This window comes from Choloepus didactylus, chromosome 17, assembly GCF_015220235.1.
Source record: "Choloepus didactylus isolate mChoDid1 chromosome 17, mChoDid1.pri, whole genome shotgun sequence".
Lineage (NCBI taxonomy): Eukaryota > Metazoa > Chordata > Mammalia > Pilosa > Megalonychidae > Choloepus > Choloepus didactylus.
In genome coordinates this window covers 5,015,992-5,035,714 of record NC_051323.1, presented here as the reverse complement: position 1 = coordinate 5,035,714, position 19,723 = coordinate 5,015,992, and the positions used below count along the sequence as shown (strand labels likewise).

The following is a 19,723-nucleotide window of genomic DNA, read 5'->3' as shown; positions in this document are numbered from 1 at the left end:
TGGCAGAGGTCATTGCATGTGTCTCCCCCAGGCCTCTGGCAGCAGAGAAGCTTTCGTGTGTCACAGGCCCCGAAGGGCTAAAATACACATTTGGCTTTTTGATTTTTCACTGCCACACCTGTGCCCAGGTTTATCTGCCATTACCTTGCTCCTCCAGCTGGTGACCCTGTCAGCTGGTTGCCTTAGCTTCTCCTCAGAAATCTTTTTTGATGACAGGTGCAGGTGCCTTCCCCGTCCTCAGTGTGGGTGACACAAGCAGCACCCCTGCTCGGCTGCTGCTCATTCGAGCAAGTGAAAAGGACGTAAACCTTTACTCGCTCTGCTGAGACAGGTGCCTGCGAGAAGCTGGCAGCCTCCCCGTCATGCCAGAAGCTTCTTTGATCCCTGCCCACCAGGACAGAGCGCGCTGAGCTCTGAGTTCGCCCAAAGCCTTATGTCAGACTAGTAAAGCAGGTGGAGGTGATGCCCTGGTCATCTTTTCTTGGGTTTATTCTGTTATACTTTGTCAGTTTTCTTGAAAGAGTCTGGGTAATGGACTTTTATGTGGATGGCCATTTAGATATAGAAGGAAAGAAAGCACAAAGAAGACTGATAACTCGTGGAGCCTCTGTCGTGTGCCAGACGGTGCACTAGGTGATTTTGTGGGGTTGGTTGATTTGTTGTTTGCTGATAAGGGAAGCAGTTGATTACAAGGATCATGGGGTCTGGTGCCCAGATTGGGAAGGGTCCTTCTTGAAGCCCTTGGAAGCGTTTCTGTCGACCGTTACGCACAAAACCTGGGGAGCTAATGTGGAAGTCAGCCACGCTTAGTCTGCCTTAAAGAAGATTGCACTGAACTGTCACCTCACTGAACAGTCAGGCCCATCCCGACCCATCTCCAAGCGTGCTCGACTTCCAGAACGTGGCTCTGCCCACAGCTCTACTCTGAGACATCAGAATTTGGTTTGAGAAGTAGCGCTGTGAGTATCTTTGAAGGTTAATTTAGAATCATGAAGCAATACTTGGAACCTCTGAGACCATCCATCTTTGAGTTAAAGTAGGACTGTGCCGAGTTCCACTCAGATGAGGAGATTTGATAAATGTTCTTTGCTGCCCAGTGCATAGCACCATGTGGATGGCTTCCTGAAATAGAACCTTTCTTACTTTCTTTTTTACAGATTGAAGTGGACCTCGGTAAAAAGTGCTGGTATCACTCAATATTTGCTTGTCCCATTCTTCGTCAGCAAACGACAGATAGCAATCCACCCATGAAATTGGTCTGTGGTCATATTATATCAAGAGATGCCCTGAACAAAATGTTTAATGGTAGCAAGTAAGTGTCTGACTTCTTAAATGCTACTAAAAAATGTTCTTCTCGAGAAGTAATGAGGACAGATAAATGTAGCTAGACATAGAAGTAAGCAGATTTATTAACTGTTCATTTGATGTAGGGGGTGGCAGCTGATCTTTTGTTAGTCCTTTTAATTTGTGGATTTGATAATTAGATTTATAAGTATGATTTTTGTTGTTGTTGTTGTTTTACATAATGTGGAAGCCTTTTTACCTGTTGACTTTTTGTGGAGGGTGTCTACTCTTTAATTTTGGGGGTAGGTGATACATTGTCCTCTCTTTTTTCACACAAATAGTGGCATACTGTATACCGTGCTTTCCTTAGCTTTTTTCACATAGTGTTTTGGAGGTCTTCTTATATGCTCATTCTCTTTTTTTTTTTTTTTTTTTTTTTATCTTTTTTAAAGCCAAGGGTAGTCTACCATGTGGAAATACATTAACTTAATGATTTCCTTGTTGAGCGTTGTTTGTTACTCATCTTTTGCTGTTAAAAAACAGTGCTTAAAGTGAAGGACCTGTGCATACGAGACTAAATTGCCAGCATCAGATTGCTGATTCAGAGAGAGTGTGTCTGCATTTGTAATTTTTATGGATTATGAGCTCAACTTTTAAAATACAGTCTCAGAAACCTAATTCTACCTTGGGCAGCTAGGAAAACTTTAGAGTTGATTTCAGACCCATTATTATAACATGCTTTTTGTGGGGAGACTCCAGCTTGTAAGGAAGCCGTGAGCACCCTCCCTAGAGCAGGTGGTGCAGATCGGTGGCGACCGGAAGCCCAGGTGTGGGGCCCGGGGACAACTTGCTGGTATCCGGGGTCACCGTGGGGCACGTAGGCCCCTCTTGGTACGGGCTTGGCAGCCATCATCAGCTCTGCTGCCTTGGGTAGATGGTGTGACCACACCCTGGAGTTAGATTCAGAGACAGGTATGAGCTAAACCTCTGGAGAAAAGAGATCAGATTTGCTTCCAAAGTCCCAAGAGCAATTTTCAGAAAAGTTTTTTTTTTTTTTTTTTTTTTCCTTACAAAACACTTTTCTTTGATTTCCACTGAAGAAGGGCCTTTCAGTTTAGGGGTCTGGCTTGGGTGGTATTTATTTGTGACCCTTCAAAGCTTGGCAGTACTTTTAAGGGAAAGCACGGGTAATCCTCAAAGCAAAATACAGCCCCACATGCATACTGTTAGATTGTTGAAATCATTAACGATTGTTTAATTGTTACAGATATTCTATAGCTAGGTGAAAATTGAATGCTAAGTACTGACCTTGTTCCTTGATTCAGTGTTCTCTTTCTTGTCTTTAGATTAAAATGCCCATATTGTCCAATGGAACAAAGTCCAGGAGATGCCAAACAGATATTTTTCTGAAGGAATAACTTTAGCTTGCAGTTTGTAAGTGAAACTGAATTGCAGGCGCATTTCAGAAGACAACGTTCCATTTAACGCAACTAACCAAGGACTCCCATGTTTATATAAGCTAATGCTCCGGAAACTTTGCCAACATTTTAGTGTCAACACACTGAGGGGAGTGCGCCAGATGAATATTATCATAGGGCTTTATTATACTCTTGGTCTTCATTTCTGATCAAGTAAATACACCAGCAGTTGTCATTCAATGCAGGTTTTTGTACTTAATTCTATGGTGATTTTTTTTACTCTTTAAGAGCAGAAACAGAAATTGACCTCCCTGCCATGTGTTTAATATTTCTCCAGCTTTTACTTTTGTTGTTTTCTTGATAATTGTAAGCCTTGAGGATGTTTGTGAAGAAGTTTTATTTCCTGTTATGTATACTTAATTAAATGAAAATTCTTCAGAAACAGTTTGATAAATTGAATTGTGGTTATAAACTAATTTGCCTTATTTTTATTTTTTTTAATTATTATATATATATATATATATTTTTTTTTTTTGGCTAAAGGAAGAAAGCTGTGATAGGTTTCACATTTGCTTTTTGATGTTTTCCTCTGCTCCGCCGCTCACTGAGAAGTCAGCACACCTGCATTTGTGCTCTTTCTGTTGCCCCACGGGCTGCCTGTTTAAAATTCCATCATGGATTTGGCAGACTGGTGTGACAAGTCTTCCTCTAGAACAGAGTGGAAAGAGTACTATTATTTCTTTGCTTTTATTGCCAAGAGGTGCTTGTTTTAAAAGTGTGTTCAGTAAAATGAAATTCTGAAGTTAGAAGTATTCTTAAGTTGATAATTGCTCTCTCGGTCTTGGTAGCCCTGTTCTCTGAAATCTGCCTTCAGAACTTGGCTGTCTGTTGCATTTGTATATCATTGCAGACACAGTGTTGTGTGTGCGTGTATATATATATGTGTGTGCACCAGCATCAAACATTGTGCATCTGGAAGGGAAAGAAGCATGTTCCAGTCCAAAAATGCAGTTACCAAACTTATCACTTTAAATCCTTCTAGTTAGAAGCTAGTAAGTTTTCTGTACTGCAGAATATGTTTATTGCTGTTTTTGTATTTGAATAGTATAATATTATATTCAATGCCTCTCTTCTGCAAAGTGTATCATCTCATTGACTATGAATCTGTATATTTATTCCAACGGATACAGATAATGATCTTTTCTCTTGTGAGGTATGTTCGTTTGATGCACTGTCCAGAATAGCCATGTATGAGAGGCTTTCTCTGTACGATGAACTGCGTGGGAAAGACCAATGTGGACATAATTCTGACTTAAACCCACGAGGTTACTTCACTACGAGAAGAATGTTATGTCAAAATCACCAAATATATTGAGAAGAATGTCATGTGGAAATCACCAAATATTTTGAAGCCGTATTTCATCTGACATGGAATTGAACATCAATATAGGAAAACTTTCATGAGACAATGAAAAGAGAACACAAAAGCAAAGAGAAATGTGACATGTCACCTTTCAAACTACAGATTGACTTAGTTTGGGGGAGGGGGATAACAGACTTGGTGCTGAGTTGATTAGAAGCTGGCAGTGTTTGCAATAGTAGACCAGCCTGGATGGGTTGTCCTGAAATGTTTCGGAGGGCAAGGATTTGTTTGTGAATGACAGGGGCACTGCAGAAAAGCCCTAGTTAAGTTGGGGGGCTCTTGTGTGCCCAGTGGGTTAGCTAGAAATCGTAAGTGGCCTGGCTTGGAGTGTTTGCTTTATCCAACCTCATGGCGACATTTGCTCCATGTTTTTGCTTCATGGTGGAACCATCTTTAAAGTTCCATCTTGACTATAGCCCTGAAGGAAGAGAGCAGAGAGAAGCTCCTTGGTCTCCAAAAGAGAAGATAAAGAATTCTAGGCAATACACTTGTTGAGGGTATAAAACCTGGTTTATTATGTTTTGTTTCATTTCATTTCTCTCTTGACTTAAAACCCTGAGTGTCATCTTTTTTTACACTTTTTTCCCCTAGGCCAAGTTTAGTTTTATTCACAACTTATTCTCACCTTTTCACCTCAAACACCTACACAACACTTAAGCTTTTCACGTAAGGTTTGAACAATGCAGACACTGCTCTAGAGACTGATAGTCAATATTTTTGGAAGCCAGACACTGCAAATGGTTAAGTCGGACCACTTCCAGGGACAAAAGCCAGAGGTCTGCTTGTCCCTCTCCCAGAACCGGGGGTCCTCCTCGTCGTCCCACTGTGCAGGGTCAGGGCCCCAAATCAGAAACTTCTGATCTAACAATTTAACATGAAAATGATGTCTTCTGACCTTCTTTAACTAAGTGCATTGACTTAAAGTTCTTTGGAGACTGAAGGTGAGGGAGAGGTGGATTTAAAGAGACCAGACCATAACTGAAGGTGTTGAAATACAGTGCACTGTCCTCCCTCCTGAGAAACACCCCTACAAATGGTCTCTGTGCCCGTAGTGCACCGGTGCTCCCCTCGTCGGCAGTGCGAGAGGGTGCTGTCTGTCTCTCTCGGCTTCCAGTTGGAAAAGGTGCAGGTACAGCCAAGGTTTTTTATAGTCAGAACCAGTTACAGTAACAGTGTACACTGAAGACAGAATTTCACAGTGGTTTCTTAAATTTCTTTGGGAACTGTTTCCACTTGTCGAGGACAGAGGCCATGGGACTACCACGTTCAACCAGTAAAACCTTACTGTCGCATGCTTAGGTTCCAGCTTAGGGCATGTGCGTGTCCAAGTACAGGGCTCAAGGTCATGGTGATCTTTTCCCTCTTCGTGTGTGTAATCATCGCCGATGCCATTTTTGTTTTAGTGGTGATTATATTGAGCTTTCTAATACATAAAAGAACGGGTATTGGTGCCTCTTGATTTTAAAATTTTTAAAGTAAAGGGCCACCTCATTCATAGGGTGTGTGAGTATTCTGTGAGTGTGTGAGCATAAATTGAAGATAAGAAAGTTATGAAGTGAATCTTTTTTGATTTTCCTGTAGCAGCTGATGTATACAGAGACATAAACCCCACGCTGAATTGTGCAGGGAAAGAGGAGCCTTTCCCCCCCTCTCCATGCAGTCTTGCAGTTTCAGTGTAGCGTTCTTCACACTGGGGCTTATTCCCACCTCAGCAGTTTCGGGACCGCGGCTACTGCAAAAACCAGGAGCTCTTGGTTACCCACACAAGACAAGCCGCTGGTGGACTCCACCAGCTGCTGGTTTCCCTGATTGAGTGGACCGACAGCCAAGCTCAGTCCGTTTAGTCAGCAGACTCGGGTTATTTTCAGGGAAGGCGCAGAGACACGGCTTAGGTAATTGAATCACTTGGGGGTGTGAGATGAAGACAAAAGTCAAATACCTTTCTTTACTGAACTCGGTGGAACCAGAATGCTATGGTCTCGAGAGGATGTTAGCAAGGAGCCGTGGAAGGTCTGGCGCTTCACAAACCCACCCAGCCGTGGTGGGTTTTATGGGGACAACAGTGCTTACCATAAGCAGGTACACACTCCGGGAACTGTCCTTCTTGAACCAAAAATAGGCAGGGAGACAAGTGTATTTTAATAGCAGACAAGGCAATTAGTTCTAGGGTGAATTTTCCACTGTTGATTTTACTTCAAGAGGTAGGGAGAGAAACAAAGCTTTGTTTTCAAAACATTTTCCTCCACAGTAGCACAGTAGCTGTAGCAGGCATATGCTTCATTGACTTCCAAAGAGGCAAAAGCAGCTTGAGTTAGTGTGTAGCCCATGTTTGTTCCATGCTGTGGGTGAGGATCTACATACTTATTTTAGCAGCCACAGTGTTCTCCAGCAAGGCACAGTTGGGGTTACCTAAGATTTAGTGCCTGATTTTTCTTTTGGGAAGGGGTGGGAGTGAATGTTCTGGTGATGGGGGTGGGGGGGGTGGGGGAAGAAAATGGGAGCGTGTGTGAGTGTGTGTGTGCTGAAACTCACCATCACCCCTGAGTCTGGAAGGAGCAGGAGTTCAGTGTGTTTTGCTCATGACTGCCTTGTGCATGTATGTTTTTTTCTCCCCTCTGTGTTTTCTAAACTTAAGCTAAAAGGATTCATTACATCATCTTGTTCAGATGGCTCAGGATTGTATTTCTTTTGCTTACCCTTTGCTCTTGGGTTCTATAGTATTTCTATAATTATGTAACAAGAATAGTGTTGCACTGTAATCTATCATATAGAGCTATATGTATGGAAAATTTTGATCAGTTTTTTTTAAAAATGTATCCTGTTTTGCAAAGGCACAATAAAGTTGCATTTTAGAGACTGTAGGCAATAAAGCTAACAATAAACCTTATTTAACACAAACCATATTCACATTCTCTGGTCATTTGATTTTAGAAAAAGCCTAGCATATCCAGTAGTTTCAGGGATTTCATTTAAACTTTAAAAAATTCCAATATTTAATTTATAAATTTCAGACATAAAATAGAGTTTTGGAAAACTGTAAGAAATGATTTGTTAATGTGTGTACTCCTATGTAAAACACATGGCTTCTCCTGTATATATTTTTAAAAATTAAAGAAATGCACATTTAAAAAGTTTTGTGGAACGGGTCTGTGTAAATGTGCCACGCGCCAGAGGCATGAGGGAGGGAGGATGGAGGTGTCATTAGAGCCAAGGGAAAGAAAGTTGTGGCTCGTGTTTGCCGAGGGTCTGATCCCATTTCTGTGCCACTCATGGTGTGAGCCAAGGAGCCACGCTTGGCTGCGGGGAAGTCAGGGAAACAGAGTCTGAGCTGGGGTCTGCTAGAACGGAAGGGAGAATGGTTGCTAGGTAAGCCACACTTCACTTTGCATCTCAGCCAGGAAACGGGGATGAAAGTAAGCCCGGTGATGGAGGTAAGCCAGCAGTGCCAGCCGTCAGGGCAGCCTCTCACCTGCCCACCCTCCCGTCCCACCCTGCATTCTCGTGCCCTGGGCATCTGCAGGTGTCAGCATGAGCCTCACCTCACCTTCCAGCAGCCTCCCTGCCCTGTAACATACTTCTATTTGTTTACTTCCAGAGCAGGGGGCTACTTATTTATTTTTCCTACTTTGGGCTGCGTAGGTAAGAAGAAAAGAACTGTATAGATATTTCGAGAGTTTAAACGGCTTTGTTCAACTAATTTTTAAATTATAACCAGACTAGAAGCCTTTAGGCTATAAACAGGCTATAGCAGAGCAGTTAAGAGCTTAGACCTGAGTTCAAATCCTGACCCTACCAGATTCTAGTGTGTGATCTTGGGCAAGTAGGTGAAACTTCTTAAGCCTTAGTTTCCTCATCAGTAAAGTGCAGTGGTTGTAGTTCCTTCTCATCTTTGGTGAGGCCTAAATGAGATAACCTGGCCCACTGTGAATGCTAAACAGCTGGTAGCTACTATTTTATTAAGTCAGTAAATGAGATCAATGTCGTGTGCAAATCTGTTCAGAAGAGGGGAGCTGGTGGGGGTGAGATACACCTGAAGGGATGGAGTGGGGGCAGAAGGTTCCAAGGGGGCACACTGATCCAGCCCATGCTTTTCCTGCCGGCCTTCCCCAGCTGCCCTGGGCATGGGAGAGCCCTCTGAGAAGGATCAGCCAGGATGTGACACCCAGGGGAGCTTCCGATCTCTGTGCAGCTGGGTGCATACGCCTGGGACTGAGCTTTTGTGAGGCGTGAGGGCTGTCCTGCCTCCCGGGCCCTGAGGCGCCCTGGGTGGGGGTGGGGTCCCCAGATGTGTGTGATAACATGTATCCATCGGGAAGCGTTACCCTTTCTGGGGAATAGAAATGGGAAGAGTCCGACCCCAGCGGGTGATGCAAAGCGGCTCCAACAAAGGGCTGCGGTCAGAGAGCAGTCAATTCGGTGCTGGGTTGGAAAGCTGAGTGCAGATTCATTCAGCAGGCGTTTTCTGTGAGCTTGCCAGGTGCCGGGAACTGTTCTCGGCACTTTAAAAGTACTTAAAAATGCTTGTGTTCCAGCAACCCTTTGTGGGAGGGACTGCCACCCCCGTTTTACCAGAGAGGAAGCGGAGGACTCGCCATGAAGCTGCCGGCCAGAGTGCACACGGTTTAGCAGCAGCTGTGCCGGGAAGACGGGTTCAGAGCCTCGGCCTGTGCCCGCTGAGCTCTCGTGGCTTCCATTCGCTTCCTCTTGCAGGAAACCCTTCCAGCCTGCAGAGTTTGAGCCACCGTTCAAGCCGACTTACGAGTTAAGTGGTCCCTGCCCTGGAGGTGTCATCAAATGGTGTGCAGAGAAGGATTTGCACGCAGACCCAGGGCAGGTGGGAGAGAGCAGCTTCATGCTTTCTGAAAAGGCAAACTTCCCTCTTGACCTACCGGAGGAAGATGCGGGGGGAGTTACCAAGTATAGGAGGGGCTCTCTCAGCAGCAGTTTAACCGCTGGGGTAAGGAATGACAAATTTCTTTCTCTGTTTTTGCTAAATGAACCACACTGAAGCTGGATTCCAGACTTACAGCATCACAGAAGTCATTTCTCTACTTCCTGTTTCTTGGGGTCAAAAATATGTGTAGGGATGTGGGACCTGCCTCTGATGGGTGTAAATCTCCCAGGCAATACACAACATGACTCCCTGGGATGAACCTGGACCTTGCATTGTGGGATTGAGAAAATCTTGACCAAAAGGGGGAAGTGAAATGAAACAAAGTTTCAGTGGCTAAGAGATTTCAAATGGAGTCGAGGTCACTCTGGAGGGCATTCTTATGCAGTATATAGATATCCCTTTTTAGGTTTTAGTGTATTGGAATAAATAGAAGGAAATACTGCAACCCAGTAACCTTGATTCTTGAAGACGATTGTATAATTATGTAGTTGACACAGTGTGATTCTGTGTGCGAAAAGCTTGTGGCTGAATATGTTCAGTATATGGAAAGATGAGTAGAAAAATGGGGACAAAAACTAAATGAAAAATAGGGTGGAATGGGGGGGTGGTGGTGAAATGTTTTGGATGTTCTTTTTTACTTTTATTTTTTTGGAGTAAGAAAAATGTTCAGAAGTTGATTCTGGTGTGCACAACTATATGATGGTGCTGTGAATAGCTGATTGTACACTGTGGATGATTGTAGGGTGTGTGACTGTATCTCAGTAAAGCTGTGTGTGTGTGTGTGTGTGTGTGTGTGTGTGTGTGTGTATTATACATATAACCTTCCCCAGAGGAGGAAGATTTGGAGAGCCAGTGCTTCAGGTTAGCAGTTGGCGAATGGAATGTTCCTGTGGGGCCTGGGGCTGCCAGCTTTCACCTGTTGGGTGTTCCACGCACATGCGTACAACAAAACCTCTTGGACGTCTGGTCACCAGCAAGCCCTGAGCCAACATTCCCAGACCCTCATGGGCTAAAATTTGTTTTCTATTTCCCCCTACTGAGCCTGAGGGCTGACTCTAATGTAAAATTTTTTCCTGTATTGATATTTTTAATCTCCAGATTATTGCTTACCACTTTATTTGTTGGTAAGCAGAATCCTTTTTTTTTTTTTTTGAGGACATAAAAAAATCAGTAAGTATTTGGCCCCCCGTGGAGCCTCCAGGTGGGGCCTTGGCACACAGCTCAGCAGCTGAGCTGGTGGGAGAGGATGTGCCACTCGCCGTGGGAACGCCCGGGCTCAGATTCTTCTGCCATCATCTTCGTAGTTCCTCCCACAAAGAGGGGTGCCACCCAGTGTGGGATGCTTCTCCTCACTCTCCCCCCGGTGGGCCTGACCGTGCAAACCCAGAAGGAGCCTGGGCCTCCAGGTGTCTCCTTGTTCTGATGAGTGGGATGGGCTCAGGGGAAGGCAGGGGCCAGTCTCTTATGTAGCAGGAAGTTTCTCAGCCTTCACTTGTGCATTCTTACACGCAAGATGATTTTTCTGGTCTCTTGATGTATCATGGCTTTTAAAATTAAGGTTGTGGGAAGGATGGTTCTGCAGGGCTGGGGATGTTGTGTGTGCTACCTGGGTGCTGGTGAGGTTGTGTGGGTGTGTTCACTTTCTAAGCCATCCTTCTGTTCCCTTGGCATGGCGGCACTTTTCTGCATCTGTATTTGCCTTCAGCAACAGTTTGCACAATATGCATATGCACACTTAAAAATGGTTAAAACGGCAAATTTTGTTATATATATATATATATGTATGCGTAGATATATGTATATATGTGTGTGTGTATACATATATCACGACAAGTTAAAAAAAAAAACAGAAAACAACCAAAAATGCACATGAAAAAGGACAAGATGACCCTTGTGATGTAAGAGCACAAATCCCCAGACGTGGCAGACACAGGAGTGAAAGGAGACACTTTGCTTCTGGGACTCTCCAGAAATATCCGGGTCCTCCCTCCAGTCCTGTAGACAGAAGGCAGCTGTCTGCATCTCACTTTTGATGATCAGAGAAGATCTAGAGAGTTTTAAGGGGCACCCTGCAAGTCACACAGGGAACTTGGGGATGGAGCCAAAACGCAGCTTGTCCAGCGCCCTTCCACCCAGACTACAGATCAGCGTGTCTCCCCGACTCGATGCCAGCAGCTGCCTGTGTGGGCGCCACTTATTTTCATTGAGGAGCAAGCCCGGGGACCCCTTCTTCAGGCATCGATGGTAACCACTTGGGAGAGGGTGGCAATGAGGCAGTGTGGCCTGGGTAAAGCTTCCCCCCAAGAGGAAGGCACGTCTGCAGCCCTCTGAAATCTCTCGTTTTTGCAGGCACTGGCTTATCTGCGTGAACAGGGCTGTCGTGGTTGGCTTGCTCCGTACTCCACCTTAGAGACTTCAGTTTCCTTTCCTCTCTCCCTCCCTTCCTCCTCCGCTCTCCACATCCCCAGCCCCTTTTCCTTTTGTAGCAGGGATGACTGGATCCTGCAGGTCAGGATTGGGAGTAGTGAGTGGGTAGGTAGGACACACCCTACCCAAACACCCCAAGTCCTGCCTGCCCTTCCTCCCCAGGGCATTTGCACACCACACCCCCCCTCCCCCGACCACAGCATCCTGGCATTGTCACACAGCCCAGTCCCTCTCCACCACTGGGATCAGCATGTCTGCCAGCCCCGGCCAGCCAGGCCCCCACAGCTGGCTTCACCAGGGTTTGCCCAGTCTCCCCTCCTCCCACACCTTCCGGAAGGGCCGGGCTGAACTGCCACACATTCAGTCATTTTTGCCATGCCTCCGTTCAAGAGCTAGGGCATGAGTGTGTGTGTGTGTGTGTGTGTGTGTGTGTGTGTGTGAACCGTCCGTGCTGATCTGTCTTCTAGACACCCATGTGGGTAGAGTTCCTGTCTCGCCTGACCCTTTTTGGGGGAATGTATTAACAGACTTTTGTGAATAAGTGGGGAAAGGTGCAAAAACATCGATTTTGTGATTTATTACTTGAGAAGTATATCTCATGTTACCAAGATAGAACAAAAGGAAGGGGGTGACGCAAGAAGAGGCCAAGAAGTCATAGTATGTGTGAAAATGGGGGAGTTCGGGACCAAGGTGGGGACTGGCCCAAAAATTTTGCTTCTAGGTATTTATCTTAAGAAAAAAACAGATGTGTGTAAAATTTTAATGTCACTATAGTAGTGAAAAGTCAGAAACATTTAAATGCCAGGTAATAGAGAATTAAATAAATGATGGCACAACCAAAAATGCAATGCTAGTTAGCTACTGAAAAGAATGTTACAAATGTTTATTTATTAAAGCCACTTATGAAAGCATAGTACAATCCCATTTTTTAAAAAAAGTATATATTTTACATATATGCATAGAAAATAACCAGGGGAAAAAAATGTATATCAAAATACTAACAATGGATTATACCTGAGGTAAAGAATTATGGATGGTTCTTATTTTTCCTAATCAGTTTCAGCTTTTTCTTCCAAGGAGCATGTATTTCTTCTCCGATACCATAAAAGAGCAAATGCATGTGCAGGGCAGCGAGCTTCACAGTCAGCCTCCTCCCCAGGGTCTGTGCTGCCACACCCCATGTCTGCCAGGCCTGTGCTGGCTGCTGACAACTCTGCTTTTACAGACTGTGCAATGTCACTGACATCCCAGGAGCATGCTGAGATTGAGTCTCTCAGGTTTAGAAACTCCAGAGGCCCTGCATTCAGCTTCACCCATTCTCCCATCATATTTGTAAAAGGGCGGCCTCCCCTGGGTCATGGGTCCCTCTTTGGTGAGGACCGGAGAGAGCGGTTTGGCCACTACGCAGGGACTCAGATTTTCTTCAGAGATGGAGAGATTTGCCCCTATCCCCTGCACAAGTTCACCCCTTCTGCTTTAGCTTCTACGAATTCCCACGGTCTTTGTACACTTTCACGTGTGATCATTCAAGGGCAGGTCTGGAATCGTTCGACTGCATTGGGAAACTATAAAGGCAGAGGGCTCTCCTTTATGTCTCTACCCCCTCACCGCTCTGGGCACGGCAGTGGGTTACAGCACGGGCGCTCAAGAAATGCTCGTTCCTTGTGGCTTGAGACACGCGCACCTCCCACCCCGAGCCCCGACCGGCGCAGAGGGGGTTAAGTTCTCCCGCGCCGAGCCTGGCCGGCTGTGTGACTCCGAGCCAGCTGCGCCCCGTCTCTGGGCTTCAGCCTCCGGGTCTATAGAAAGGCCGGGGACGTCGCCCCGGCCCCCCGCGGCTCTGACAGCCCGAGCGAGCGCGCAGCGCTCCCTGCCCACCAAGCCGCCCTGCCGAGGCGCGACCCTCGCGGCGCTGCGTGGACGGGGCGGCCTCGCGCTGTTGCAGCTAAAACCCAGAAGGAAAAAGGAACCCTTCCCACCCCCAACCCCAGCTGAAATCACAGTCAGGAGGACGAATGCCCAGGGCAGGACGGCGGGAAATACCCAAGGGAGGGGCCCTCGGCGGGATGTCTCCTCCTGGCTGTCCCCGGCGCCGTGTTAGACGTATCTCTCCGGCTGCTGCAACTTGCCTCCGGGTCTGACCAGGGGCCTGCAGGACAGGCGGGGGCCGTCATGCAGCAAGCGCCTTTACCCATGCGCCGGCCCCACACTTTGAAAAGTCCAAGGACTCGTTCGTGGGGCATGGTCAGTGGCCTTGGTGACTCCGGACCACCTCGTTTGACCCTTGCAGCAACCTTCGGACGTAGGCACTGGGCCTGAGGGGTAAAGAACTTGCCCCAAGCCACACAACCAGGAGATGGCTGAGCTGGGTCTGAACCAAGTGAGTTCAGCTTCTTGGAGACTTCATCCAGGTCCTCGGGGAGGTGAGAGAATGGGCTGGCCACCAAACCCCTTCCCTGAGCAGATTTTCTGCCCCACCCACCCCCAGGATCCTAGATGGTGGAGCACAGGAACAAACCACTATCATCCAAGCAGAGCTACTTTATCTAAAGGGTCCTCCAACAACCCAGACTGGATGCTCTACTAAAACCTGTTGATTCTGTACTTGGGCCTATAAGCTGGAGCCCAGAATAACTCTTTTAAAGGTTGTCATGAAACTTGTAATTTAAATACATGTGAAACAAATAATTCATACACTGTAGGCATCCACCGAATGGTTATTACTGTTATTATTACTGATACTCTGTCACTTTCCCCATCCCTGACCCTGAGCTGGGAGGTGGGAGCCCTGGTGTCTACTGCTCGGGATTGCTGTGGGGATTGGGACAGAGCCCTCATGTCAACCCCCATCACAGTGCCAGGCTCCCAACAGGGCTGCCTCCTGCCCAAGGCCACAGGAGAGAGGAGACCGGGGCCTTCCTTCAGACAGCGGTTGGTGGGTTGGTTTTCTAATCATTTCAAGAGTGACTATGGGCTGGAATTGGGTGAGGCCATCACTCCAGCACAGGGAAATGAGGGACTGAGGCCATTATTTATTGGGTTCGGTGATGAGTGATTGGTTCTCCTTCAAAAAAAACCAGACCAGCTAAGAAGGGGGGAAAAATGTTTTCTTAAGAGAAGGCCAAACCCCAGAAGGAATCATCCACGTGAGAACCTCAGGTTCCCGGAGGAGCTATGGTGAATTGGGGGAGAGGAGGACCTCTCAAATGGGTCTTTGGGTGCTAGGTCAAAGAAAGTGGAGGTTTACTGAAGTCAGGCTGCTCTCCCTACCAGCTCCTCTCTGTCCAGGGTGCATGCTTCCCCCTCGACCCCCCTGGACATGGCTGCTACAGCCACCTTCTGGAGGAAGATTCCTTCCTTCTGCTACTCCTGAAGCCGGGACCCGAGCCACAGCTGCCCGGTGGAGCAGGCCCAGGACGTAAAAAAAGACTCACCTGGGACACTTGCAAACCCGTCTTCGGTGTCCTTGATAAGAAAACAAGGAAAACAGTGACTTCTCCCTCCCCAGTAGTCCCCAAATACTGTTTCTAGTATTCCTTTGGGGATAACTCTTGAGAGTCCACGTGAGGACTTATTTTTTTCCATCCCTCTTCCCAGCCATATACATATGTGTGAAAATAGAGATGTGGGTGAAGTGCTCAATCTGCTGACTTGAGCTGGTGCAATCACTGGCTTGGGACCCAAAGAAGGGGGGATGGTGGTTGAAGGCATGGGGAGGGGCACCCAGGGCACACTTGAAACCGGTCCTGGTTGACCCAGCCCTCCCAGGCTGCGCTCCGGTCCCAAGGCCATCAGCGCCCCAGCCCATGTGGGCTTTTGTAACAATCCCCCCCCCACCCCCACCCCCGTCCTGAGCCCTGGCGGCTGGTTTGTCCCGTAGATGGACCCTCGTTGCCTCTGCTCCCGGGATGGGGTGCTAGTCTACCTTTCTATAAGCCTCCCCAAGACTGGAAAGAAAAGAGGGGACGCAAGAAGCCACCCCGCGTTCTTCTCGCAGCTCGGAAGTGCCGATGACCGCTAGTGGGCCTGACCCCCTGGCCGTGCCTCCCCAGGACTCACTGTGGCTGCAGATGATGGTGATGATTAACGACAGCAGAAGGGCCCCGCAGGCCCCAGCCAGGGGCGCCCAGATGTGGAGGTCACAGGCGAGGTCCAGCCCCTTGGTGGCCACTGGGGATGCCCAACGCGCCGACATTTCAGGAAGGGGGGCCGGTGCCCCCCGGGCACCCCGGGCTCATCTCCCCGCTCCGGGTCGCGGGTTACCCACCCCTGGCACACAGCCCTCTGCTCTACCCCCGGGATCGGAGCCGTCCCGGGGCCCCCGCGCCCCCGCGCCCGCCTCACCTGGCTTGCCCGCCGCGGGCCGGCAAACCTCCGGGTGGAGGGACGCGGGCTGCGAAGCGTTGGTGGGCGCGGGCTTGGTTGGGAGCCGCGCGGGCGTGGTGGTGGTGGGCTTCTCTGCGGGAGCGACAGCACCAGATTGCGCACACCCCTTCCCCACCCCGCACCCGGTAACTCCAGGGGCGCCTCCTCCCAGTTTTCCACCCGGGAAGACAAAGTGCCACCCGCGGGAGAGCAGGGTGGGCTGGAGACTCCTGGGGTTGGCGCTGACCCCTAGCCCCCGGCGTTCCTCCTCGCCGTCCCTCTCCAGGGCTCGCCCAGCAGCGCTATGAGCTTGGGGCGCTATCCGCAAACTGAGGCGGCTTCGGGGCATTTAAAAACCCTGTCCAGGACCGCGCAACCCCCCCAAATTCAACCCCAGATGGACCGGACATCGAAAGTGGTCTCCAGTCCCTGCCCGGCTGCCTCTTAGCCTTAGACGGGGAAAGGGGAGCAGTTTCGAAAGGCGCCCCCCGAGGCACTCGGAGGTCCCCAGGTAAGCCCCGCACCCTACGCGGAGAGATGCCGCACGCGCGCGTCGCCCCGGACCTGGCAGGAAGACCCGCACGAAGGGGCTGAAGTAGATCACCGAGTTGCTCAGCACCGCGCAGAAGTAGTAGCCTTCGTTCTCCTCCTGGAAGCGTCTCAGGGTGAGGGCGAAGGCGGAATCCCGGATCCTCTTGGCCGAGAACCGGCTGCCGTCCAGCCCGTCGGCGATTTTGGTGCGCGTTTGGGAGACGTACAGGAGGAAGGTGGGGCTGGCCGGGTCGCCGCGCGGCTGGAAGAGCCACGAGCAGCCCGACGCCGCGGTGGTCAGCAGCACCTCGCACTGCAACTCCACCGACTGGCCCAGGAGCGCACGCACCTCCCGCGTCGACAGCCGGAACGCGCTCGGCCCCGCGGCCGCCGCGGTGTCTGCGGAACGCCGGCAGCGCGGCTGAATGCGGAGCCCCGCGCACCGCCCTGGCCGCAGCACCCCCCTCCCATCACTTCCCCCTCCGCTGTCCCCGGGGTCGCAAACTTACCGAGCAGCAGGGCCAGCGGCAGTAGCAGGGCGGTCACCGGCCGGGCCATGGCGCGCTCCTCCGGGGCGCGGGGCAGATGAGGGGAGACGCGCGGGAGCCCGCGGGGCAAGGGGGGGCAAGTCGCGTGCTCTGGCCGGCCGCCGGGCCGATTTCGCTTGCGAAGGATGTGATGTCACCCAAAGCCCCCGCCAAGAGAGTCGTCCTCTTTTCCGCGGTTGTCACCTTCGGGCTGGGCACCACCCACCACTGCCGGGCCTTCGAGGCAGCCTTGCCCGGCAGCCGGGAGCGATTGAGAGCTGCGGGTTGGGGGATGAGGAGAAGGGCTTAGAAACGGCTTCTTTGGGGGGAGTGACAGAGAAGGAGGCTCAAGTGGGATTAAAGGAAGAATTGGAGAATCAAGGGTGAGAATGGGCAGGGAGGGAGAGGGGATTCCACTTCCTCTGCCCTAAACCAGAATGTCCCTGGCACTTTCACTTTGGGACTCTTCGTCTGAAAAACTATCCCTGAGGGCTGAGAAGGACAGGAATTAGTGACCTGCCCACTTCGCTGGAACTTGGGCAGGTCACTCTGTCTGTCCACTGAAGAAGGGCCTTCTTACTCCTTGGCAGTCAGCAGCAGCCCAAGCCTGGTGTGGGGCTGGGGTGCTCTGCCCATCACACCTTGGAGAAATCCTAGTGGCTAAAGGTCATGGCAGCCTCATCTGCCCTTGAGGTCATCCCCAAAGCCTCCGCACCCTCCCGGCCCACCCTCCAGCCACACTGCTGTGAAAATTATTCTCCTGGAGTGGGTGTCCCACGGCCCTCCCTGGGCTGCTTGGTGGGTTGGAGTCTTTGGGTGTTGGCTCCTCCTAGCCATCTGGCCCTGATCTTCTGTCCCAGCCCTTTCCGGGAACCTGTTGCTGCAGCCTCATAGGGCTGGAGGTTATCTGAACCGGACTTGCACTTGCTTTCCCTGGCTCGCTCTCCCAGTTAAACCCTGAGGCCAGCTCCAGTGCCATCCGACTGGGACCTTAGCAGTTTCCATACCCCCAGCTCTGGGTGCTTGGCAGGCACATGCAGGTGGACAAAGGCTTGGATGGAGCCAGCGTTCCCTTTTCTGGCCCTGGTATCCACGTGCCCACTTCCTTTTCGCCTGTCACTGCCCTGAAGCCTTCCGGCCCCAGCGTAGGGCCCTCCCCCCTGTTCCTCAGGGCCCCCCGGTCTTCCGTCTTTGAGCCTTGTACTAGGTGCAGGTCACGTTGCTGCTACTTGGTCCCAGAGTCAGGCCACGTGGTATTATCTGTTCCATGTGTCTGCCCCACCGGTGAGGCCATGGCTCAGACATTGTGGGGTGTCCCCCCTGCCCCTCATGTCACTTCACAGCATGACCTGTGCCATGTTTGCTGATGGGGTCCAAACTCAGATGTTGGATGGCTGTTTATTATTATTATTACTTTGATTTCAATGCTCTCCTTTCTCATTCAAGGTGCTTACTCTAATATGGAGCAAATATTTTATACTTAGAAATGCTTTTAAAAGTGTTTTTTTTTCTTTAATTTCAAGAGTAATATATTCTTGAGACGCTTCAGACAATATGAAAATGAATAGAAGGAAAGCTCCATGTCTCCTCTCAGCACCGTCATCCATTCTCCCGGGAAAACCACGGTTAACAGCTGAATGTGTCTGTACACATGGGACTGTTCTTATTTAACAGTAGAAGGAGAGCAAAACCTTTCAGATTGGCACATGTAGGTCTATCCCGTTATTTTAAACGGTTATTCCATAGTTCAGTTCCCCTATTAACGGGCATTTAGGCATGGAGGCTGCAGTAGATGCAATGTATCTGTGCAATTGAAGACTTGTGCTAATACATGCAGTGTTTTACCTCTCTCTCTCCCCCTCTCCCTCTCTCCCTCTTTCCCTCCCTCCCTCCCTCTCTCTCTCTCTCTTTCTCTCTAATGTCCCTGGCTCAGTAGACGCAGTGCTGTCCCTAAACTCACATGAATGAAGAGGACAAGCAAACAGCCAAGTCCAGACAGCCCATCGGTATGACAATCCTCATTTTTGATGGCACTTCCCCATTTTGCTCTCTGCTCCCACTGCAGAAATGTCATGCTGGCCACAGGACACAAGAAGGAGGGTGATAAAAAGAATGGCCCAGCACCAAAGTACACTGTGCTCAATGGAGGAATCTTAGAGGGGAGCCAGGGTCAACCTCCTGATACTGGGATCTTGGGAATCAGGTCCCTGAGTATGATGATGGCCAGACTTCTGGCATGAAATGCTTGAACATAGAGTACCCCCATCTCAGTCTCCCGGAAACAAGCTGCAGCTGGCTTGGAGGCCTTCCAGCCTCACAGCTAAGAAAAGTGTCAGGTGTGATGGGGGTGGGGGTGGCAGCCCCTTTGTACAGAGCGCCATGGAGGGGGAGGGGGAAGGGAATGCTAAGGCAACATGTCAAACCCACCTAGGAGGCTTTGTGACCCCAATGATATTTTTCAGAACATGGTGGATTCTCAATGTAACCACAACGACATCCGCCCTCCAGCACCCGGGAGAGCAGATGCAATTGCACGGGGTCGGGGGATGCTTGCTCGCTCTAAGGTCAGGTGTGCAGAGGGCTGGGCTGGGTCTGCCCATTCACTGCCAGGTAGGCTCCCAAATCCCACACCGTGGCACTGACATGAGATGGTGTGACGAGATGGAAACAACCACACTCCATCAGGCCAGATCCTTATTTTTAAAAACATCCCAATAGAGGGTAAGATAGTCACCAGTTCTATGCCAAATTTAAGCAGGTCTTTGTTTTTCTCAAGATGTTTGCTTTTTGCAGCAAGAAAAAATAATTGTAATTTACTTTAATTAAAGACATACTCAGAATGCATAAGTGGGCC

General features: G+C 49.4%; 2 protein-coding genes across 2 annotated transcripts in view; one reads left to right on the top strand and one right to left on the bottom strand.

Moving 5' to 3' along the window:
• RMND5A (required for meiotic nuclear division 5 homolog A) overlaps positions 1-6,585 on the top strand; it is a 52,944-nt gene extending 46,359 nt beyond the window's left edge. The window contains exons 8-9 of the mRNA XM_037806808.1: positions 1,158-1,312; positions 2,631-6,585. Coding sequence (XP_037662736.1) covers positions 1,158-1,312; positions 2,631-2,694 — 219 coding nt within the window. The 3' untranslated portion in view covers positions 2,695-6,585. The remainder of the gene's footprint in view (positions 1-1,157; positions 1,313-2,630) is intronic.
• Positions 6,586-12,314: 5,729 nt separating this feature from the next.
• Positions 12,315-17,556, bottom strand: CD8A (CD8a molecule). The gene is made up of 6 exons (XM_037807554.1): positions 16,852-17,556; positions 16,376-16,741; positions 15,791-15,904; positions 15,506-15,616; positions 14,881-14,911; positions 12,315-13,595 (listed from the first exon to the last, which is right to left on the bottom strand). Exons 1-6 carry the CDS (start codon positions 16,898-16,900, stop codon positions 13,544-13,546), a joined length of 723 nt encoding a protein of 240 aa, XP_037663482.1. The 5' UTR covers positions 16,901-17,556; the 3' UTR covers positions 12,315-13,543.
• Between the last annotated feature and the right edge of the window lie 2,167 nt (positions 17,557-19,723).

Excerpts from the sequence above, each read along its gene's own strand:
- CD8A (XM_037807554.1), bottom strand. The coding sequence starts at position 16,900 with ATGGCCCGGCCGGTGACCGCCCTGCTACTGCCGCTGGCCCTGCTGCTC. Across the intron at positions 15,617-15,790 it reads GCCCGCGGCGGGCAAGCCAG|TGGCCACCAAGGGGCTGGAC; the intron begins GTGAGGCGGGCG and ends GGGCATCCCCAG. Across the intron at positions 14,912-15,505 it reads CACCATCATCTGCAGCCACA|GACACCGAAGACGGGTTTGC; the intron begins GTGAGTCCTGGG and ends TTTCTTATCAAG.